This window comes from Chanos chanos, chromosome 4 (genome assembly GCF_902362185.1).
Source record: "Chanos chanos chromosome 4, fChaCha1.1, whole genome shotgun sequence".
Taxonomy (NCBI): Eukaryota; Metazoa; Chordata; class Actinopteri; order Gonorynchiformes; family Chanidae; genus Chanos; species Chanos chanos.
In genome coordinates this window covers 20,183,377-20,208,275 of record NC_044498.1, presented here as the reverse complement: position 1 = coordinate 20,208,275, position 24,899 = coordinate 20,183,377, and the positions used below count along the sequence as shown (strand labels likewise).

Below are 24,899 nucleotides of genomic sequence, written 5' to 3'. Positions count from 1 at the left end.
AAGTCAGAACAGAGAATGCACCCTTTTTAACAATTGGATTGGATGACTTATTTAAAAATCTGTGGACGAACAGCTGTGAATGTAAGCAACATTGCATTTCCAAATTTATCCATTTTCATTCAACAAGATGAGAAGATCCAGGATAGGCAGTCCTCATCTGACCTCCCTGGCTGTAATTTCTGTCGAGGTATTTTTCTGTACCCTGTGGACTTCCCCATCCCACACGTGCATAGTATTGATTTGAGTAATCAATTTAATATGCAGTTTAATTATTAATCTGTTTAATATTCTAAGAGATGAAATGGGACAGCTGAAACTAATCTTAACGATGTCTGCTTAGACAGATGATGGATGAGACATGAGTGTGTGTAATTTCAGACTCAGCAGTTGTGTCTCCATTTACGAAGGAGACGTTGATGAAAACAAGGCCTGGATTTCAGCAACTGACATTGCCACAGAATGTCACCATCAGTCGCTCTTGTAAATACTCTTAAAAGCATCTTAAGTGTGATCCTCCCATCACAGATGCTAATTACTATGCTAATGCTACTTCCCTGAGAAACTGGCTGTTTGAATCCAAAATCAAAAGGCATCATGTTTACCATGTTACAGCTGCAGGGTCAGATGTTCAGACTCCAGGTCATGGGGGGAAAAACTCTGAGTTAACACAGTTTAATCCTTTCAGTTCCGCAAGGACAAGATTAATCCTCTCTGTGGGACAAGGCATAAACACACTAATGATGGAAAGAGCCCCAGGCAGATAAATTATACTAATAACTAAATCTCCACGCTGAGTCACTAAAAATTAGTATTGATATGCATAGCACTTTTAATTATGGTTAAGAAAAAAAAAAAGTATGTAAGCTCCACAAATTCTTTAGCGCACAGCAGTACACGAGATGAATCATGACTGCAAAGTTTCCCCTGCTTTAAAATGCAGTTGATTAGCTTTCAAGCTACATGACCAGTGTTACAATGCACCAACTTCAGCTAACCTCTTTAAAAAGCAGCCATGTTTAGCTGTATTATCTGCCAATTTAAAAGACACTCCGTTCCAATATTGAAGCTCAAATCATAGAATAGACGACAATAAATCAAGTGAACTAGTGTAATTTGGCACCCAAATTTATTGAAGTCCAGGAATCTGAATCTACCAGTCATTTGTTCTTACAGTAAATTTGGCAATGGAAAAATAATGAATAAAAATCATACTGACAGACTCTTACTGACAGACAAAAAGAACAGAGTACACATGTAGGAAAAAAAAAAATTATAGATGACATAAATGAGAGAACATTACAGGCCATCTGCATTCATGTCTTGACTTTTTGCGCGTCTAAGACCTACGATGAAATGTAATTTATCCATCGTCCAACAGCAACTTACCTTCATCAGTATTCTCTGTGCTGTGGCAAACAGGATTCAAATGAGAATGTGTTTTTGGAATGAAGGCCATTGGAAAATGAAGAATATGGGCATTTAGCCAAAGGACACTTACGCCCTGCTATGCGGAACAGACATCAGCATGAAATATGAAATGTAGCTATTTTCTAAGCACCATTTCATCACAATCTTCTGAGATGATTTCCACAATTTCTTTTTTTTTTTCAAACATCACAAAATGAAATTAAGGAAAAAAAAAAAGTGACTCCGGAATGATGTTGCCCGCAAAAATAAAAATGCTCCATGAGTAATACGACAATCATAAAATTCGGATGTGAAATTTGTAAACACTTCTCTCTCTTTCTACAACTTTATATATCTGTAAACAATGATAAATGTTAGTTTCTAGTATTTTATTTATTTTTTTTACAGCTTAGATTATGTTTGATTCTAATATGCTACTGATAATACACAGATTAGTAAATGTTTAGAATACTTTTTCTTAACTGCATGTACATATATAAAAGTGACATTACCATGATTTTTAAATGTTTCTTTTGTGCAAAATGCTTTAGTAAACTATAATTTGGCATTAATGAGAAACCTTCCTAAAAATATCAGTTGGAATAACCAAACAAAATGAAGAAGAAGATGACAAGATATTCAGAACTTCTCTAAGATGTTCCGGGATTTTTTCTGTTGTTACTTTCAACTCAATAAATATCCAAGTCATCCATCCTTCTTAATACTGTGCAAAATTATGGGTTCAGCAAGTGCAAGCAGTTCTGCCAAACATACTACTAAAAATTCTGCCAAATTCTGCAAGATCCTAACCACTGCTTTAAAACCCACCAGAGAAAAACCTGTTTTCTTCATCCTTCTTCTCCTCTGTTCATGTGGCTCTGAACTGAGAGGCTTTGTAAGGCTTTATAAAAACAGAAAACATGCAGCTACATATTAGCACTATTATTACATCAGACCTGCTCTACTCTCAGTCGGTGAGCTTCTTGGCATTTAAACCAACTTGAAGCAAACAACTTTGTATGCAAATACCAGGCTACTGCGGTAATAAAACTTGCATGTCCAAAACATGTTCTTTAAAAGTAAGAAGACAACTTCCAATTAGATAAGAACAGTTACATTGAAACCCCACAAAAATTGGCACAATGCACAAAGCAGCAGTTCAACCTGGACACCTGACTTTTTAGATGATGTGAGAAATAAAATGATAATAAAAGCTATGAACTTTGATTCATCAGACACATTCAGAATCACAACGGAAACAGTGAAGCTACAAGCCAAATCAGCCTCACAGCTTTTCAGCCAAACACAACAGACCTAGTCTGTTTTCATTTCACTTTCACTTATGGTTGTTCATATGAAGGCCAGCAAGTATTTGGGGTTAGAATCACTCCATGAAGCCGATGATACATTCTTGATGTCACACTGGACATTGAGAATGTGGTCAAATAAAAGGCTAAGAAGAGCACAGTTTTAAGTCTCTAGTTAGTACATGGGACTACTCTGGGACTTTTACTTTATCAATGTTTAGCAGCAACGTTTGAGTATAGTAAATTATGTAACTGAGCTTCACTTAAAAATTTAAACTTCAAGAATTTTAAAATTTATTGACTTATTCTGAAGTTGCTGTGCAAAGCTGTATTCACTGAATTGGTGCTGATGTGAAGATTTCAATCAATCCTGCTTTAAAAAAAAATGATCTGGTCAAACTTGAAACGACATCTTTGATCTAAATTTTATGTGCGTGAACTGGATATGTTGCACGAGGCGAAAAAGCAGGAGTGAGGTTGTTAGTCAAGCAGTGAAAGTTGAGGCTTTGCTGTGTGAATTTGCTGGAGACTTTGAAGCTTTGAAGAGTCTAAATGAGGCTATTATCTTGCAGAATAGGGCAGTTCTCCTCAGCCTGGCTCAGTCCAGCTTAACCTCCTTTTCCCCACTCGGCCCCGAGACTCCCTGCCATCACAGGTCATCATCTCCAATACCCTCAAAGGCGTAGTTTCCATGGAAATCGTTACTGCTGATGTCATTGGCAGAGTTTGAGGTGCTGATGCCTCTGAGGGAGACAGATGTCAGCTTGGTCTAGAGAAAAGATATGGAACAGAGTGAGAAGATGGTCAGGAAAAAAAAGTCTCTATGGTCAAAGACAACAAGTTTCAATTCACTTTCCATGTTGCAGTTTTGGTCTTATACTTTAGTGTACTAGCTGACAGAAATCAATATCGTCCAACAGGTGAAAATATATGAAAAATGTCTATTTGAGAGCATGTTGCTGTAAGTTGTTTGCTTGCTTTGTGAAAAACTACCATAGAACATAAGAGAATAAAAACCATAACTGCTAATTCAGTGATGGGCACATTAGGAAAGGCAAAGGATTAAGAAGAAACTGTAGAGAATTAGTTACCAGATAAATTCTAAAATAGGAAAGTGGTTATGGGAGAAAATTCAGACCAGGGCATTACTCACTGAGAGTTTCACTACTTGCTCACGATTAGGGTCTGGGGAGTCCTGAAAAACACACAAAAACCAAAACAAATGAAACAGGCCTGTTTTTGGCCTTATTTTAGGCAGTGGTGAATTAAAGCTGCATATTCTCACCAGTAACGGAGGGGATTTCACAGCTTGCTGACTGTCAGAACGATGGAGGGAGCCATTTAGACGTTTCCTCTGCATCTGCTGAGGACACAAAAGACTCAGCCACAGCACAAAGATTCACGTCTCACGCCACAGCAATGGGCGTGAACTGATTCAAAACCCAAACAACACTGCTCCACAGACAGCACAATCAAGTTTGATTTATCTTCCTTAAAAGAAACCAACTTAAAAATGCTGTCTAGCAGTTATGGCTGAACTTTTAAACAGATTCACTGACCAAGTCTTGATATAAAAAAAAAAAAAAAAAGACTCATGAACTATAAGTAAATATGTTTTAACTGAATCTCTCTCTCTCTCACACTCACACACACACATGCACGCGCACACGCACACACACACACGCATGCTTACAAACCCAGACACTGACTTTCTTGATGCTTCCTCCAGACTTCTTCACCATCAGCTCGTCGACCATGGACTGAAGACAGATGCTCATCATGATTGCCTAAAACCACCAATCAATTCCAGTCAGAGACCCAAACATTACCTCTGTAACCCATGTTATAACTGCCCAGCTCAGATGAGTAAGACAAAGCAACTAAAGTTTCAAGGACATAAAGACACATTCATGGGACTTATCTGTGTGGCTTCAGCCTTTGAGGAGAAAAGTACAATCCATTTCTCCTTCACTCGTATTTGCTACGCTGATCCCTGAGCCAATGCTGGACTGACCTGTGGACTGGTGATGGTGACCCACTGCAGACGGTCTTTGCTCATCAGATACTCGAAGGCCAGCTCCAGTTTCACCTCACATTTGCTGGAGTTGCAAGGGTTTTTCGTGCCGTTCGTCATTGGAACTTGCTGTGGTGCGATAAGAGAATGCAACTGAATTTCTACAAAAGGACTGCTCTGCTATGCACACCAATCGCTGCCTGTATCTTCATCATTACAATCATCACCATCATCATCAATAAATTCACAATCCTTTTCATCATAATTACCAACATGTCCTCGGTGGTCTTCAGAACTCTGTACCTTATTGTCAAGGTCAGAACTAACTATGATTAATGACTGAGGTTAGATGCCTTCTGGGCTCGTCAAATAATATGCCAGGGGCCAGTTGAATGGTGTAACAACTAGAAATATTGATTTAAAAAATAATTACCACATATTACTCATTTATAAAATGTGGTATTTTCAGCCACAGACATAATATGAGTATGTGAGTGTGTGAAGATATAAAATGCATCCACACAGAGTCCCTCAGTAATAATAAAAAGGAAGGGAGGCTTGTTAACTGGAATGCTCAAATCTCTCTGCAGTGGGCAGGGCAGCAGGAAATGCATTAACAGGGCTGGTGAATATGTTTCCTCCCTTGATAATAATAACTGATTGATTGACTGGGGTCATGGTAATAGTCTCTATGTATTGCCAGCTATAAGGCAACGTGACTGAACACTGTGCAATGTGTTTCAACAAACAATCCAAGGGTGAAATACAACAATGGGGGTTCAAGGCCAATCTCTAGTAATTGCAGTAAACCATGTAGGATTTAATCAGTGTAATCAAGATACGACAGAGCTGTCCGTACATCCGCACGACTGGACGAACACTAACCCTAACACTAACCATATCTCTAAACTGAAAATGCCAGAATCAAACATAACTCGGCAAATGTTTCCAATACATAACCCTCACTAAGAATGCTAGTATCTATTTTAAAGATAATTTCATAAAATTGTACTTTAAGATAATAAAGTTGATTTCACCCCTAATTATTGAAAAGGCAGAGATTTTTCCTCCTTTAAAAAAAAACATCAAACAACAGTATTTTTTTAGACCTTGAACTCAAAACATTGTGTTATGGAAGAGACATGGGACAAAAAATAAACCCAAAAACATTTACAATGTAAACTGTGACATAAAATCAAAAGCAGTGCCCTACACCGAATCCATGTTTTTTATTGTAAAACAATTCATCTTGATTACTTTAATTTGTTTGTTTACAGCTGAGTGCCAGCACTCACTAACTTGTTTTGTTTTTAAATTACACAAACACAAACACAGAAAACACACAACATAGCAGTAGTACTGATTAAACAGTGTAGTTTTGCTTGATTAAACAAACCAGTATTACTGATCAAACAAGAAGTAGACAGAATTCCCAGAAAAACAAAGAACCTATTGTAGACAAAACAAGGGGCTTTAGTCAACAGGTGATACTCACAGAGGAAGTGACACGCCAGCATCTCATGCGCGTCACTTTAAAGCTACCCTCCTTCATCTGGTCATTTGGTAGTTTGATATGGAAATTTAGCTCGTTGTTACCAGCACTGACGATGACGTGACAACCTTTCTCTGGAAAGTCGGTGATGCAAGGGTCAAACTTGATGTAGCCGTAATATTTAAGCGTTTGAGCCAATCGAATGAACTGCATATGAAAAAACAGTCAAGAAAGAATGAAAGTCATAAACTCTATGTGGCTTGGTTAGAGAAACATCTGTGATTCTGTTCAAATCTTAATGTGGAACTGATAACATCTTTGCTTAAAAAAAAAACAAAAAAAACCTACCCAATAAACCGATCTTTCTCTTAACCCAGAATTAAACCACAAGATAAGAGATGATCTTATCTGTCTCCACTTGGCTTACCTCTTTCTTTGAACCTTTCTCCTGTAGAGATTTCAGTTGTCTGTGCTGGTCTTTGTTCACTAGAATCCATCCTCTCTCGATGTCAGACACAGTCTGTGGAAAAAAAAAAAAAGAACCCTTACCTTTCATTCCTGCACCTCAAAACCTCAGTCGAAAAATCATCTACGTTAGATTAAATAAATCAAATGCAGGCAGACTAACTACTTGAACGTGACGTACATTTAGCCAGCAGATGGCACAGTTCTGAGAGGCAGTGCTTCCCTAAGTGTCAAATTAAACGTGACATTTTGCACTCAGCCTTCATGGTAGGAGCAAAATAAAAGTATGTGCCTATCCAAATTCTTCTGTAGCTTTAGGTTATATAAAAAGTCTATGCTTGAAAAGAAAAGAAAAACACAAATTCTCCACAAACCGCTACTTCTGCCCTCAACAACAGAAACAGCTGAAATGTTGCACCACACTAGAGTTCATTAGAGTTCATGAAACAGGAGTGTTAAGGACTATCTTTGTTTATTTTTGGTCATGACTTGAAGAGTCAAAAGAATGTTATGTTTCATTTTATAAGTGAGTATTATTTGCTGTTAATAATAAACAGATGGGCTGATTACCTGAGCATATAACAAGTTTAACCCCACCCTGTTGTCCATCACGTCATTATCGTATGCTGTATCCCAGTAACTATAAGGAAAAGACAACACATAATCACTTTCATTTCTTAACCAGATTCTATGATTCAGAAAGAACTTTCAATGTGGATTTTGAGTCAAGCATCGGATGAAACTCTGAAAAAGACATTACCAAGCTTTTGAATTTGGCTCTCTGAATCTTGGACACAATTTGACCTGATCAGTGTGTACATGTATTGGTATATAAAATACCTTTTTTGTTGTTTTTGATACATTTTAAAATCCCTGTGGAAGACAAGTTTCCAATTTAAAATCCTTGTGGAAGACAAAGGCTCTGACAGGTTTTCAGTTTACCTATAATGTCACATACTATTTTGTAATGAACTCTTTTTCCAGTCTGAGAAAGTGTAAAGAATGAAATATTGTAAGGTCATTTCTGTAAAGCTAGATGAAGACTGAAATAACCGCCATCAGGGATGAAACATCGGGTCGCATGCTCCGCTCTGTCGACGTGATGGATAAACCAATCAATGTGCTTTTGGTTTCTTTAGTGATTAATCACAGCAGTCCACTTCATTCATCTTCATCTACTCCCGTCATAGTTTAGAATCTGACCTCCTCTGAGAACTTTTGTGACAAAAACCTTTACAAGCATTCAAAAGACCACATAAATCACGGACTTGTTTGGCTGTAAATCGAATCTGCAAAATGAAATGTTAAAGTGGACAAATTGTTGCACACAACAATGACAGAATTATCTACACTGAGGCATCTACACTTGAAATGAAGATATAGTAGATGACAGAGTATGTGCACCATGTTGTCCTTTAGTAACTATCTATGAGGCCAAAAGAGAGAGAAAAACTCTCAGACATGGAGTAAAATTCCAAAGCAGCATAACTTGTATGAGAGTCACGGACTCTAGTGATCTTTCAGCCTGTCTCTGTAAGAGGTAATAAACAGAAAGACGTTTAAGTTTGACAGCACTTATAAACTACAGAAATAGTGAGGTTTTTGGTATTGCTGTCTCTCTCTCTCTGTCTCTGAAGTATTCTGATGCATCTCTTGCCTTTTATTCACAGTGTTATTGGATCCACAGAACAGTTTGATCTGAATCCCAGCTCTGGTCCTCTAAAGTGGAGCTTTTTTTTCTCTCTCTCTTTTTTTCTCACCCCCCTAAGTCTCCCGGCTGCTCCTAAGCTTTCTGCACTCCGCTGAAAAGTAGGTCAAGAAAACGAAGGTTCTCGGAGAGGGACTGACCAGGGCAAAAACTACACGCTGACTTCCTGTGCACCCCTTTTAAGAGCGAAAATGTACGATGAGGAGAGGAAAGAGTAAAGCAGAAATGAAATCACAAGGGCCCAGACTCCAAACGTAAAAAGACGTACGCTCATAACGCAACAATTAAACACACAAACATATACTGTTCACGATTATTTGATTCATAGCAACCCAGAAACAAAAAGCTCGGAGCTTTTACCCGATAATCAAACATGGCCTAAACAACGTTATTGATGTTCAAAAGCTAAGACTTGTTAGTACTGCTCTTCCAAATGCTTTCTATAGTACAAAAATGAGACTTGTACCAAAAATCCACAATACTCAACAGCTGCAGCCCGCACCATTCCTCGGATGTTTTAAAGTTACTTGAACCAAATGCTGTTTTTTTTTTTTTTTTCTAGGGCTCTCCATAGATTTTCAGAGAATTTCTGCTGATGAAAAGAATACTGCAAACTCAATTTCTCTGTGGGCCTTTCCCAATAAAATAAGAGAGAGCTGCACTGAATGCGGACTATATAAGGAGAAATTCACAGCTGTACTGCGTAAAGTCAAAAGACCACCGAGTCTAGCAAGTCTAACACGGTAAATTAGCCAAGACTAAATGTACAGTAAGAGAAGAGGCAAATCTCTCCTCTCCTTAACACTAAATTAAAAAAAAAAAATACATCCTGTGAGTTCTTGCCAATGAGATGGAAATGAAAAACTCATCGGCAGGGATCTCAGATATGCCAGGAAGGGTAGTACCATGGGCCCTCTTCCCTAAGAAAACACACTTCTGGAGAACAGCAGCCTCTGATCCTATACACCAGAGATTCCCCTCAAAGCTGATTTATTCTCTTATATTTCCATGTCTCAAAGCGGAATGCTGAATACACAGCTATTCACAGAGAACAACTTCAAATCTGGTGGTGTGATTCTACATCATGAAAAACACTTATTTTCATTGTACTGAAAAAAGTGGTTTTGTGAAACTGAGAATATTTGATATGAAAGGATACTGGTTAAAAATGCACAGATGTCTCTCTCTCTCTCTCACACACACACCCTTTGAACTTCAGAAATCAGCACGCAGTCTTACATTTTGATGCGTACTTTGTGTAAAACATCGGCTGCACGTCAGACCATCAAAAGGCCTCCAATTACATGGTCTAAGATCTGATGATACAGATGGGAATGGCTAGTCTCTTAGGACTCAGCCGACCACTGCACACATGTATAGCCTAACCATGCCCTGGCAACTGACTAACGTGGACCACAGGAGAAAGCTGCTGCTTTGTACCTTTTTCGGAGAACAACGTGGAAGTCTGGGTTCCGCAGGCTGGTGACAGAAACATAAGGCAGCTCAAACTCCTGAAGTTTTCGGACGACTGGCATAGCGTCGGAACACAGGGACGAGTGAGTTGAATTGCGGGGCAAACACAGAGAAGGGAAAAAAAAATTTTAAACAATCACACAGCCACGTAGATGATAATAACAATCTTGGCAAAGCCAACAATGTAAAATGAGAAAATGTCTACAGAGCATAGTAACAGGGTTATCAGTTTGTAATTGAGGGTGATGGGGGAGGAGGCAGGGAGAGGGACAGAGAGATGGGAAGAAGGAGAGAGGGAAGGAGGGAGAGAGAGGCAATGCAGCTGTTGAGAGGTTGATTTGCAAGGAAAAGTAAACAGGAAGATAACAACTAGGAGGAACTCAAATATGTCTGATACAAAAGAGAACCAACCTCCAGGATGTTGGCTAAGGGCTTGACCCTAGTGCTATGGTTCTTACAGTGAATCTCTTCTGAGCAATAGAAAACATCTCGTTCTTTTCAAAATATTTCCTGGGATTCAGCATAAAAGGCTATTAAACAGCATGCTCAGACATGAGACCACTTTATGTTGATGTAACCATGCTCTAAGCCAAGTGAAAACACTAATCCTTCAGCTGTTGTGGTATTCATGTGGCTGCAGGTATATGTTGCACATGACAGACAGTTTATACTTTCCACGTCTGACTCTGGAGCAGTACTACAGACATTAATATGTAATTCAGCAGTTTCTCAAATATCGATTTCTTTGGACAGGTAACAGTAGTAGATAGGCAATTTAGTTTCATACTGGTATGTATTATATATTGCAAATGAGCTAAACACTTGTTTTGTCTTGTTTTTCTTTCTTCTGCTCTGCGTCTCTCTCAAATTATAATGCAATTACAGAACAGCATGCAATAATATCAGGGTGGAATGGTTCGAGGTGTACAAAGCCTTTTTTTCTACACTGGTGCATTTCAATGTGTGGCAGTCTGCCAAACTCAGCAACCCGAAACGAGAGGCTTATTTTTGCTTTGTCAACCAATAATTTGGCTGTGTTAAGATTTTGTTATATATTCACTTTCCTCCCCTTCTCAACCTTCGTATTACCGTGAAGTATGGCTCCTATTGCGCGAGACAAACTCGGAGTTCACGACTCTCAAGGCGAGAGTGGAAACTGATATGAAGTGGAAAAGAGCGCCCTGTGGTGTGACATGCTAAACGGACCATTATTCCAGGCCTGAGGTGTAAACATGGCCAGCAACAGAATGAGGACGGGCTCCAGCGTGGGTCGGTACCACGTGAACGCCAGAGCGTTTTGAGCCACGGGGTAAACAACCGTGTTAAGACGCTGTAAATCTCGCAAACACTAGACAGATTTCTGGGTGCTGAAGGTTGAGAAGCACAATGCTACGCGAGTAAGAAGACATCTGCATTTAATCAGCTCGCAGACACAGATTCAGTTTTTTGGGGTTTTTTTCTTTTCTTTCTTTCTTTTTTTTTTTTTTTTGTTTGAGCAGTGCTGTCAGGCAAGCACTGGATTCAATCTTAAAAGTCAGAAGAAAAATGAAACAGTCATACATTCAATAAAAAGAAATAAATCTCTAGGGAGACTGATGGTTCAAAATGCAGCAGAAATATGAAAAAAGGAAGGATGAAGGACACAGTCAAGGGAAAGAACCCATTTCATTATTAGAGTTCTTATGTAAAGTACTCATGGTACAGATGAAACACGCAAATGAGACAAAAGGATATTCTCTATGCCTTAGAGATTTCATAGAAACATGCGACAGGCACTCATTTCTTGGTTAAATTTTTTTTTAGGTCTGTCGTGTTATCTTCTTTGCAAAACAGACGGTACATCGTGTAGACAGACACACCATTTTAATGTTGCTACCGCATTGCCCTGACCCAACGAACAGTAAACTGAAAAGGAAATCTGTTGTTAGTCATTTTTTTGTTGCGTAATAGAGAGTCTTGGCTAGCACTGAGGTCTTTAGACTCTTCTCACGCCAATTTTACAGTTAAGCAGGATGAAGAGTTAAGTGTGTAGTAATACCCGATTCATCCTCAGACTATCAGCACTGAAACCTAATCCTCAGCACTCCCTCTGGGACCATCAAGACAGCCCACTGTATCAGAACGGCCTTGAAATCCCAACAAATTTTCAAGGAGGAGGATGGAGAAACCAATGACATAATCTTACTGGTATCCCAGAAATTTTAAAATATTACTGTAATCTAATCCAACATATTGCACACTTGAGTAGATGATTGGTCTACTGTGGGTCATATCTGTAAAAAGTGTATCAGTGTGACGTGGACGGAATAAAGCGTTCCAGTGAGAGCGTCTACGGGTAAATTTTGAGGCCTGTGATGTGTTTTTTTTTTTTTTTTTATCACAGAGCTAGCAGTACATTTTGGCACCAGGCAGATGTTTGACCCAGTGGAGAAAAAATACCACTTTCTTGACAAGAAACATGTAGGGGGGGGGGGGGGGGGGGGGGGGGGCAAAACTTCTTCTCTTAGCTAAATTAGTCAAAAATCATGCTCTCCTATGTAGCTTGTTCTGCTCTAATGAGGGTTCAACACCAGTTATTCTCGCTCTAGAAGTTGAATAAGTAGCTTTGGTACTTTCATATGGAGACTGGTCTCAAAAAGGGCTTTATGTCTTAAAGCTTTCTACTGTTAAAAGGATTAAATATGTATGCAAGCTTGAAACAGCCAATTCATTAATAGGGATCAAGTTAGGTAATGAACTTGCCAAAGACGTAACAAATTTAGACCAATTTACAAATCACAAATTCATTCTGCTTTGTTACACAGTATCTGACCTGGAATGTGTACTGCGTTAGTGGAATCTAATGGTTACAATGCAATTGTCACGACTTTTTTTTTTTTAAGTTCTATAACCGATTCACAACTTCACAACAGAGCAATTACCATTAAATCTGTTTTTACAGTGCAGAGAAGCAGATGTGGGTAAAAGGTTGAAGGTTCACTCACATGTACAGCCTCCGTCCGCTCCCTCCTGAACGAGAAAGAGGCTGAAATATCCAACCAGCTCATCAGGCAGCTCTAGCTTAGATGCCACAGCCTAGCAGGGAGAAGAGAAGAGAGAACTTCCATTAACTGTTTATTATCAAGTCAAAAAACGGGTATAATTCATGTCAAGATGAATGGCACGCAAACTAAGGTTAATACTATTGTGATATAATAGCACTGGGAACAACTGTAATTACTTTATTGGAATGCTCAGAGTTGAAATGGTATGTATACAAATAGCATGTTTGTTATAGATTAAGAATATACATATCTTGAGATTAAAAGGAAAATAAATAAAAAAGTGAATGTCTAAGGGTCACATTCTATCGGAAATGCAACAGCATTTTCATTTTACTGGATTTAGTTAGAGAAAACAAGGTATTGTACAGAAGGTATTGTATTTTTTGTAACTTATCTACATATATCTCTTTACAAATGTTCTACTTCTTTGAAGCTTTTAATGCAAATGTTTAGTTTTACAAATATTCGACAAATAAGAGCAGACATCTGGGAACTTATTTAATAAATCTACTCTTCAAGCCCACCTCGTGTACAGAAATGAATTATGACAACAATCCTGGAGAACAACTGCTGAGGTCTACAATACAATAAGGAACCTAAGCCTTGTCCCCTGTCTGCTCTGCCCAGGATCAGCTCAAGTGATCTGACCCAAACGAGAGAGACTGAGAGAGAGAGAGAGAGAGAGAGAGAGAGGCAGGGAGGGGGAGAGGGGAAGGAGAGAGAGAGAGAAGATGAAAAGTGGAACAAAACAGAAGGACCTCTGCTTCAGGTGGTTATAACATCATTACCTCCAATACATCTTCAGTCTGGTCTGACGTCAGGATGTTGACCTTGATCTTCTGACCATTAGACAAGTGGACATCCAGGTGAACTTCCTCAGTGGGTATCTGCTGGGTCTCCTGCAGGTCAAAGATAAGCTAATTTACACAGAAGTAACCTTTGAATGGTTCTGACCACATTCTATTTTTATTTTTTTTAATTCCTTTATTTAACCACAGCATGGCCACCTAGCACACTTTCTGTTTTTGAAGGTTGTTATGCCATGGTAAGGGTTAAAGGAGATGTTGTAAAGGAAGAACAGGGATGTTAGAACTAGCCCTCCAATAATAAGTCAACATTTCTAGGTGCTCTGTCTGGGATGAGAGCCAGAAAACCTCCAGTTCCTGGTTTGGAACCCAAAACACTGACTTACTGCAGTCCTATTTACATGCTGAGATGTTAATAATTAACACTTTTACGAGAAATATTTGTATCTCCCCATCCCAATCACTTTATAAGTACACAGTAATTGTTTTTTAATGTCTGTTTTTTATTCGTACCAAAAAGGTCATGTGGGTTCAGGTTTGAAACTCCATTTCAGTTTGCACACCGATGAAAACTGAATGACACAGCTCAACTGGAATTTCAATTAAGGCAAGGACAACCCTTTGGAGAAGGAAGGCTACAGTAAGTGTACGCTACGCTGCAGAGAGATTAAAGTATAGGGCAAGGACACGGTGTTCAGAATAAAAAGAAGAAGCAGAAAGAAGAGCAATATGTGAGCGAGATGTAAAGTTTCACTGAATAAGGAAGCCGTAACCAGATACGATACATCACTGGATGAATCGTAGGAGTTTACTATTTGGGTTTGTCCCTGAATCGAATGTTTCATAGCCAATCCGTCATATTTACGGTGCCTTCGCTGAGACTGGGGGTTGGGGGGGGGGGGGGGGCTGCAGAGTGCAAGAAGATGTAAAGAGGGATAATGAAACGACAGGACGGGACCTCTAATCTCTCATTCTGCTCCCGCTGTCTTTGCAGTGAGGGAGACTGGAGTAGACAGGAGCTGACTGCCAAATGAGGTATCAGGTCTATGAGAGAGAGAGAGAGGGCCATTTCAGCACTGAGCTGAATGTCCTCTTAGACAATCAAAAAGAGAACCTGGACTGGGCTCATAAGTCAGAACATAAGCTGAAGTGAGAGAGAAATGTCTAAGGGTGTAACATAACACGACTATGACGGCCGAGATGCCGGCAGATGAAGAAAGAAACAGTGAGGACAAACAATACACACACAGGTGTGTTCCATGACTGCATTACGTTTCTCTCACTGTCTGACTAGCACAGGCAGTCAGACCTACGTAGGAAAAGTTCTCACATTTAAAGATCATCATAGTGGGACAACAAAGCATTTTCATCTCATCGCATCGGCAACATTCTCCAAATTAGGAGAAAAGAACAAGTTCAGCGCTGTAACAGCTCTTGTCAAAATACATCATTTCTATGATTAAAAGAAAAATAAATAAAAAAATCAGTGACACTAGAACTGGCAGACTTTTGACCATACCCTTCATGCCTGATGACACACACTGGCGTCAGGTCTTGTTAATGCATTCACTGTTTCTTTTAGAAATCCAAATAAATACTTTGAGTAAGCATGGTGTCACAGTACAAACTGGAAAACTGCCCTTTGTTCATCTTGGAATAAAAACAATTGAGCACAATTTGTTTTGTTTGTGGATTACTGGCCAACAAAAAGTCTAATGGGAGTTCTAAAGCATTACGTGTTTGAATCACAAACAATTAGCAAAAATTCTACTGAAAATTAATCTTGACAAATGGTGCAGAACGCAAATGAATAATAAAGAATAATTAAAAGAATTTGTATGTTCAGTGCGTATTCACACATTAGTCACATCTCTCATTTGTCTCCTCTACTTCTAATGATATTTGTCTATCAGGACTGTCAGTACACACACTGCAGAGATTTGTGTGCATAAGAGTCATGAGCAAATCTCTTGCATATCACTCACTGGACAATTTTCATGGGCTTTACTCCAACAGTACTGGTCAATCTGACACTGCATCTTCTTTCTAAGTCTAATGGATAAATGCAGTAGGGCAGAGCTGGACAAAAAACTGAGGCATGTCCATTCCAACATAGACATTTTCCCAAATCAAAATGATTTTTTTGTACTTGTAAGCTGTTCGCAAGCGGAACAGATGACGTGATTGTGATTTTGTATACAGACCTCTGTGTCTGAAGAACACAGGGACATATCATAGAACTGATTGTTTAGGGTTATTTGTTTGTTTGGTTTTTTGGAAAGTCAGAATTGTGATTCTCTTTCCTAAAGACAAACATTACATCAACTCACAGAAACGATATGATGCATATTTCACACTGAGGAAGATCTAATGGTCCCAAACAATAACAGAGACTGCTACAAATGAGTTATACAGTTAACATCTGTTTGACTCAAAATATTCAGACAGCAGGTCTTACCTGTTGGGCTTTCCTCAAGAAGCTGTTGAAAATCTCACTGGCACCTAGCACAGGGTCCTGACGGACTGTAGGGGAAAGATAAAGAGAAAAGGAACAAAATGAAGGAAGAAACTGGGTGATCATTTAGTGATGTTGCTAAATATGACCCTAAAACACACACTGCCTCTCAAAACCCGTCCTGGTCCTTTCTCAGAGATCTTCACTGTAGCCCAGCAGCAGCAGAGTTAATTGAACTTGTTAACAAATCCTCTGTTCTGCGGACCAGAGTTGGGAGTGCAGGACTCAATCAAATGTTCATTATCAAGGGTGCAAGGACTGCAGCTGAAAAATGCTGACAGATCCCCTGAGATTTCGCAAGGGAACCAGGTTTTTCAGAAATGTGTTTTTAAAAAGCAAGGCCAAGCAAATCTGTAATTACAAAAGACTACAAAGCAATAAAATTTAGATGCAACTCATTTAAAATAGTAAACTCATGACTTCAAGATATTTCATGGAATTCTCAGCCGAATGATTGACGACATCATGGGATGTTCCACGAATGACTAACTTCTTGGTCAAATATCTGTCAAATGTCTGTGAATTATTACCTAAATCCAAACTTGGAAAAAGCAAAACGAGTAATCAATCAAGCCCACAGGGTCACGTGAATATCTCAAAAAAGAATATTACTAAAGTTAATTAAACAAGGGTTAGGATTGTTTTGCTTTGTGATTACACTGGCACGAATTTCCACATCATGTCCTCAATCGCTTCATCTTTTGCACACTTAAGTTTTGCTTCTGAGAATGAACAAGTATGGCAGGGGTGAGGCCATCTTGGACAGCCGCCTGTGTTTATTTTCATAAGCATTATAGCGCATTCATAAACAGCAACCCAGCACATCTCTCCCACATTTGTCCTAACGCACAATTCATTCACACCGAACTGTGTACGTGTGTGTGCGTGTGTGTTTGTGGCACTTAATTTTCCGTAACCCCAGTTAAAGTGTGATGTAACCGTGTGAGTGTCCAGCCAAGAACAGCTTGTGTGCGCCCAGACTATGAGCAAATTTGCTCAACAAGGCTTAGCTTGTTCTACAGAAAGTGCCAGAACTTGAATGGATTAGAACAAACGAAGCGTGGTACCGTTGGTACGACCAAATTCTCTTTGTGTTGCAGAACAAACTCATCTCTGACCAGCTGCCTGTCAAAAGCTAAATCTGGATTACGTATCTTACATACCAACATAAACTGAAAAAACACAAAACACTGACGCATATAATCTATCATAAAATATATTCTCATCACTGTTAAGAAAGCTGTATGTTTCTGACAGATGTGTCAGTGGTGTTCTATTATTGAAGCTCAGTCCTGCTTGGTGCAGTAGCTCCATTGAGTGAAACTGAACTTGCTGAACACTGCAACTGATTCAGAACAGTTTGGGATGTCAGATTTGGCCTGGAAACTAGTCCTCACATGACTCCCTTCCAAACCACCCCCCCCCCCCCCCCCCCCCCCACCCTTCCCTGACTGGGTCAGAAGGCTCCGCATTTGGCTACACTGTTGAAGCTGAGACGAGCTGAGGTGAATTTTTTGGGGCTGACAGTTTAAAAAATCCAGTGGAGAATCTGTCCTCTTCAGACTCCTCTCTGCCCCTCCAGCACACTCACCTGCCTGCATGTACTTCTCCAGCTGCTCCCTCCTCTGCTCCACTTCTGCAGGGGTCAGAGTAAAGATTTTCTTTGGAGGGAAAGCAGGCACGACATTGTTGCCATATTCTTTCTTTATCTGGGCATAAAATAAAGGAAAACAGGAAAAGGAAATGAGTCCAAGTACACTTGTTTTGACATTTTTCGCATAGACTGAAAAAATACATTTCCCCTCATGCATTTCCATGAATAGTATTGAAAATCCAGTGAGTTTCTATGTAAAAATGTGATTTTAACTGACTGTAATTCTGGAAACCGACATGAAATCAAATTCACCAACTATACTCACTGACAGTAATGAAAGAGCATTGACCACTCAGTGTGACCTAGCATTAACCTTTGGTTTGCACTGACCATCTGTCTTTTCCTGTCACGCACTGAAATCAGTGAAAAACTGCTGAGAACATGATGGATGTGACAGATACCGTAGCTCTGCTTCTGTCATTGAAATTCAAACACCAACACAATGTAACAAAACAGTGCCAAGGGCAGTTCCCTTTTAACTGGAATTTACAGCAACATACTGCAGATAGGCATTCCTTACTATCATATAATGGGCGACGAAAGAAAACCACAAATGTACAATGCAGAAAACACAAATTTAATATATTGACACAAATTCTGAAAAAAAAAACAGTACAGAGGATTTAATGGCAAAAGCAAGAATGACACCTGTTTTGAAGGGTAAGTGGTGAAATATAAAAACATTTTGTGGTGGTAATTTTATGTAGGGCTAAGGACAGAAGGTTGGCTGCATCTCTACACCATGGCAACCCCCACAGTGAGAGAGAGTCTGATCTGACCCCCCCCCCCCACACACAGACACCATGTCCTGTTTCCTAGCAACAGCAGCTGCAGCACTAGAAAACACAGCTTTGACGTCAGAATCATTTAAGTTTCCCTCCACTCTATATCTCTCACCAATCAATTACCAAATGCCCTGGTGCTTTAGGAACTCTGTGTAGAACCTCTCCAGACATATTTTACACCTGTTTACCTGGTTCATACCCTAAAGCCTGTTTTTAGTTTCCAGCCCAGCTCTTCTGTTACTCTCGTTTTCTCTCCGAACATTCTTTACGTAAATCAGCTTAATCATGTGCGGTGTCATACAGCAGCAGAGTGCAAAGGTTGCCTGGTCTACAATTTGCATTTTGACAAGCTCTTGTAAAGCTCTGACAAGTGTAACTAGCCATGTCATATACAAAGATAAGCTGCAGACCAGAAATTTTCTCAGAGCGCATACAAGGTTGTGTCCTCCCTCTGAGAGACGACAGCTCAAAAATTTTTATACAACATGCCAGATATTACATCACATACAGAGCAAATCCCTCTTTTTTGTGTGTGAGCCAACTTCTTATAAAGTTGTAGAACTGATTTAGTCACCTTATTATGTTTGACAAAAAACTGATTACCTGTTCGTGAAGGCCCAGGAGCTGGCTGTAACGGACTCGACAGTGCAGGACACCGTTGACGTGAATGTTGTAGGCCTATGCAGGAGGCAGATCGAGGGATTAGTAACAGTGGCATTAAAGACATCAAAGGAACGACTACACTGCAGTGAAGCTCAGCTTTAAACAGAGGGATCAATGCATTGTGACCATTAACATAGGAGGGCACACAGAGGAAAGGAGACAAACCTCAAACCTTTACAGGACCTCGAGGATAGATATGCAGAGAGCTAGAGAACACTTTTGACTTTCTGCTGCCTTTCCTCCATAAACTTTAAGCTACCTTTACTTCTGAATGGAAATAATATAATTCATTATTAAAATAAAGAAACAATTACATTAAATCTGAATGTTATTTAACTTTCTGAAAGCCAATAGGACAGTAACAACGTGAAAATAAATTGTATCATTTCATTCAGTGGAACATAAATATATTTTACCAATACAAAATGGACAAAAACTAGGCTATTGTGATTGAATATGTAGGCATGACAGTAAGAGTCTGACACCACAAAGGTACACTACCCACTTCCTGTTTCACAGAGTAAAATGAAATGGTTGAAAATGGGGAAACAAATCCATGTTTCAGTTGAGCTGTGTTTATCAAAACTCAGGTAGAAGTGCAGATAGCACCGCTGTAAGAGGGTTCACGGTCAACCCACTGACCATGCAGAAAGTGTTAAAGACGATGTCATGCTCTTTTCACATGGGTGTGTGGTGAGGCAACGACTTCCATTCCTCCTTTGTTAACGTTAGAAGCATGACTCCAGCATATCTCTCACTCTACCAGCTCTAGTGTGGTAAACAGCCCTGCCAGTTTATCCAAGCTGCCATTCACTGTAATCAAGATTCACATCGCTTCCCCTGCACTTCTCTTTTTGTTATGACGACGCCAACCACTCACTGTTTTTTTTTTTTGTTTTTTTTTCCCTGAAGCAGCAACATTTATAGTCAGCGTTATGGTTGTGCCATTTAAAGCCATAAATATCTTCCAATCAGAGAGAGACACAAGTACTTCATCAGTTCCTCTATCTCTTTATCCAAATTTATTCTAGTGATTCATCACTTGGACCATCATTAGCTCTTTGAGGTGTGACAAATCAGACAAGCTTCCTCGTCAGTCCAGAAGGCGCACAGTCACTAACAAAAAGAAAACAGTGAAAGATATCAGTCCAATGGGCTTAAGAAGCTGCAAACTTACTGTTGAACATAAACTGTGAAATTGTGTGTCGACCCTATTTGTCAGTACTGGAATGAGCGAGGACTAACTGCAGTCTAATATATAACAGGCCAATAAGAAAGGGTTAGCTATGGTTCAGCGATTTAATCTGCTCAGTCTGGTCACATATATTTACAGAAAACAAGTCCTACGTCAATCCTTGCTATCATAAAATGGTAAATCCTACCTCCTAAATCTAATAACCTCACCTTCCTGAGGACATTGAAGCGATGAACAGATTGCTTACATCTGCATAAAATTATGCTAAAGACTGTTTTTTCCAAGTCAATATCCTGAGACTGAAAGAGAAAAGACACTAAAAACTACCCAAAGTGCTCGTGCTCTTTTCATTTCACCTAGCTGCACTGAGTGCCCCAGAGCTATATCTGAGGAAAATGCCGGTCAAATGTATCATCCACTCAAAGACAGTGAGTCATTCAACATTTAAACTCGACTGTTTCTTTTCAAGTGCAAAGTAGCATGACTTCTAATTTTGGTCCGAAAATCGCCAAAAAAGGTTACGAGGCTCAGTTTCAAAAGGTTAACAATGTTTTTATGTAACATACTACAAGCCTGCTTTCTTTCACTGAACCACATCAGCTGGTCTCAGTGACTTGAGGATAAAATGGGCTTTTAAATGACTTAGTCTAACTTGAGTGACCTTTTCATCATACATTGAACATTTAATAAAAATTTGATCAAGATGTTAAAACTACAATGACATAAAAACTCTCAGCACGAACGTGCTTCAGTGGTGTTTTGAAAGGTTGATATCGTCAGCTCTTCTGCTACCCATACAAAAAGGAAGGAAGAATGCTCATAAAAGCCTACAGGAAGCATCAGCCTTCGTAAAGAAAGGTTTTGCTTGCACAGGAAGTCTGCCACTTAAAATGCAAACTCTTTTTTTTTTCTCTCAGCAGATCCTCTGCAAACTATGCACATTCAGGGAACTGCTGGTTCCAAGGTGCATTTGAGACAGTCCTGACTAATCCATAGTGAGCCAACTTTCTTCTGCTTGGCATCAATAGGAGCATGAAAACACATCTAAAATGAGAGCTTCTACACCTCTAAGATTCTCAGATTTGGAGAGATAAACCAGGAAGACAGAAACTGCACAGAAATGAAAAATAATGTTTTGTTCTTGAGAAATATAGACAACTGCAATAGGGCAGGAGAGAAAACTAACAAATACAGACCAATATTTTCTATGCAATATCCAAGACAACTGTCTCACAAGAGTTTAAGAAAATGATCATCTGAACCAGAGGAGCATCAAAAACTGGAATGTGAAACCTTACAAATAACAAAGGCAATAGTAACTATTAGTAACTACTTTTATAACTATTAGCCATTGTAGCCTTATATTCAAAAACAAGCCATGCACAGGAGCCATTGTTTGACTTCAAAAGGCCCATTTATTTAGGATTCCTGTGTGATTAACATGGTTTCAAACACCAACAGACAGCAAAAGGTTTCCCTTCTACGGGTCATAATTCACTTAAGTGTTGAATCCAGGACACATTCCCAAAGCCAAACTTCTGGTGTGAAAGAGTGCATTCTGAATATTTTATAGTCCATACTTCAGTCCATTTTCTCTACCAGAGACTTTCATCGTAACAAAGTCACCTCTAGAATGTAGCCAAAATGTGTTGAATTTACTCACGGTGCCAATAATCTGGATCTTAATATGATGGAGAATATTACTAAATTACAAATCCGAGCTAAAGGAAAAGCTCATTCATAAAACTGGACCGTGAAGCGGTTAAGTCAACACTATGACAGTGATGGCTTGTGTCTCTTCAGATAGTTTGTGGGTGTGAGGAACCTTTTAAACCAGCAGACGTCTAAAGAATCAGACAATGAAAACCTTATTCTGAGCTCTCAGTAAAAGCGTTCGGTTAAGCTACTTTTAGATGTGAACAGACTGTGCGCCACACTGTAAAGTTTAGACAAGTTTAATGACCCAAGTCTCTCATTACAGCTCTAGGAGGTCAGCACACCGTGATGGCTTTTCTGGAGAGAGAGAAAAAAGGGAGAGAGTCAAGAGACAGATCCATTATATTTCCTGAAATATTAGAGCCTGAACCGTAACAATACAGATGTTGGCGGGTCGGTGAGAAAATATCATCCTCAGTATGAATGCAGGGACTAGTAGCACGTGTCAACAAACCTCTTCCAAACTGACATCTCAAATAATGATTTCTAGTGTCGGTCACTGCGCAACCCATCGACACAATAGCCAGCTGAGAAATACCAAATGAAGGAGAGCTATGACTGCGTCATGAGACAAGCTGCCCTGCTGAGACGCCTATCTAACCATGATCTCGAAAACTGTGAATTGTCAGTGATCTGAAAAAAAGACGAGTACGACCTTTCAACATTTAGTCGAGGCTTAAGTTTATCTGACTTAAGTGGGAAGTATGAAATCTCTCTCTGTCTCTGTTTATTAGCTATCGACTCGGGGATAAAAAATGTACCATACTCCCATGAAAGAAACAGAGCCAAGTATCTGGGTATCTTGTAAAGATGTTGTAACAAAGCCTTGAAAACCTGAAACAAGTCGAGGCTCAGATAATGATTGATCAAATCACACCGTGGACGCCTGCCAGAGGCGTCTGTGTGCCCGCAATAAAACGCAATTTAAGTTAATAAAAGTGCACGTTTTCGTCCTATTTAAACTCCTTATTGGCTCGTGTCAACCACCACTTACCACATATGTAGACCCATTTTCACCCGAACGAACCTCCGTCTCGGGAATAGAGAAATGCATTTTCTGAAATAATCCGAAAGTCTTTTACAGTTCTCAATATAAAATATCCCAAGTACTCCACAGGCGAATGCTAGTTCTCTAGGTGATCACCCAGTTCAAGGAGATTGTGTCTCGTTTATCGCCACTTGCTGGATACTCAACCGAACGCAATCTAGACAAATGACAGTTTTCTAAGAAAACAAGAGTCTTGCATACGCGATTAATACAAACTTTGTTCACGTCAGATACTAAACTTTTCCCACTATCGTCTCAACAGCAGCCATGTTGCAAATGAATGTATTCCACCTTCATTGTTGGCATGTATTAGCCTGTGTCGTCGATGTAATCAAATCCTGATGCAATCAGTCACATTTTAGCGAGGAGGTCTGAAATCCGTTCAAATATCTTGCCAGAAATCCACAATCGTGTGAACTTCTCAGCAACTCAGCACTGAACGGTGCAGTTGATGTCCGCAATCCCCCGTCTCAACGCACAGTGGTACATACGAATGAGTTTAAGGGGCAAATCAGAAAGAATCGGTTGCCACAGCTTGATACAAGAGATATCTCAAGAGCGTTCAAACTAATGCAAGAAATTACAGGTGCATTATATGGACGATGTTACATTACAGCTGTAGCGATTCACACAGAAGCCAAGGTCGATATAATACAGTCTATTCAGTATGTAAGGTATCCACTCGTTCTCGCGGCATTGCAACAGCCCCATGGTTCAGACCATTAACATCAGAGGGGCACTAAATGTGCTATTTGTGAAAAAAGACATTTAAGGTGGGTGTTCTTAAACTGGTAAAGCCACAGATCATTTGTTATTCAAGTCAACTCATTATAAATGTTTTTGTCTTAGGAATATGTTGACTGTAATATTCTGTTTGCCGTTTAATCGTATGGGAATCGTTTTCGTGCCCCCCTGTGTTTCAATGGTGTTTTCCCTAGTGTGAGGAAGAAAAATTATACACAGTTGAACAGGCGAAACTTAAACTCGGGAAACTGGGGAAATTAGTGCTACTTAAATCAAATTTCGACTTTTATCTAATTCTTCATAGTATTTAACTGTGACTTGTAAAGACACAATGTTTCAAAACCGACAGTGAGATAACACGAGCGCACCCGAATTGTGCAACATTTCCTCCAAAGTGAAAATCAGCGCTTGTCAAGATTTGGAATTTTAGATGAAATCTGCATCTGTCCATGTGTACCGCTCCGAGGACACCTTATTCTCACAATTATGTTCTCATAAAGAATATAGTACACATGTGGATATATTTTCCGTTCATTAAAAATTTCATCGTCCAGAAAATGGCATCAAATAACAGTACCAGATTTCAAATATTAAAAAAACAGGTATCGAGTACGATTTGAAACTTCGAAAGAAATGTTTAATCTTCCCTACCTTTTTTGTCTGTTGCAAACCAGCAATGCTAAGAAACCCTACTAAACAATTTAACCAAACTCTCTGACATACATTACTAAAATGTCATAACATGATTAGAAACACATAACGCAAAAGCCCATATAAAAGCTCTTAAGCATTCACCAGAGCAAGCCCTTTAGCGTTCTAAGAAGCACTATTTCAAAACAGTTCAAAGCGTGGACTAAGAGGAA

The 24,899-nt window shown here is 39.4% G+C and overlaps 1 protein-coding gene across 4 annotated transcripts; it reads right to left on the bottom strand.

The window, feature by feature from the left end:
* Positions 1 to 1,104: 1,104 nt before the first annotated feature.
* snx17 (sorting nexin 17) lies at positions 1,105 to 23,913 on the bottom strand. Of its 4 annotated transcripts, none has more exons than XM_030770609.1 (15): positions 23,239 to 23,913; positions 19,274 to 19,348; positions 17,823 to 17,940; positions 16,175 to 16,239; positions 13,699 to 13,809; positions 12,851 to 12,941; positions 9,834 to 9,921; positions 7,256 to 7,325; positions 6,648 to 6,740; positions 6,224 to 6,427; positions 4,729 to 4,857; positions 4,424 to 4,501; positions 4,000 to 4,077; positions 3,868 to 3,909; positions 1,105 to 3,483 (listed from the first exon to the last, which is right to left on the bottom strand). In XM_030770609.1, the coding sequence occupies exons 1-15, from the start codon at positions 23,296 to 23,298 to the stop codon at positions 3,364 to 3,366; spliced, it is 1,422 nt and encodes a 473-aa protein (XP_030626469.1). In that variant the 5' UTR covers positions 23,299 to 23,913; the 3' UTR covers positions 1,105 to 3,363. The 4 variants fall into 4 exon arrangements, with proteins under 4 accessions (XP_030626469.1, XP_030626470.1, XP_030626471.1 ...); XM_030770610.1 differs by having other exon boundaries at positions 4,000 to 4,074; XM_030770611.1 differs by having other exon boundaries at positions 4,000 to 4,074; positions 19,310 to 19,348.
* Positions 23,914 to 24,899: the final 986 nt, after the last annotated feature.

What these genes read in the sequence shown, in the direction of transcription:
- snx17 (XM_030770609.1), bottom strand. Translation starts at nt 23,298, where the DNA reads ATGCATTTCTCTATTCCCGAGACGGAGGTTCGTTCGGGTGAAAATGGG. An exon ending in TCTTGAGGAAAGCCCAACAG is followed by an intron (nt 13,810 to 16,174) that starts GTAAGACCTGCT and finishes TTTGACCTGCAG; the next exon opens with GAGACCCAGCAGATACCCAC. An exon ending in GCTGGCGTGTCACTTCCTCT is followed by an intron (nt 4,858 to 6,223) that starts GTGAGTATCACC and finishes ATCGCACCACAG; the next exon opens with CAAGTTCCAATGACGAACGG.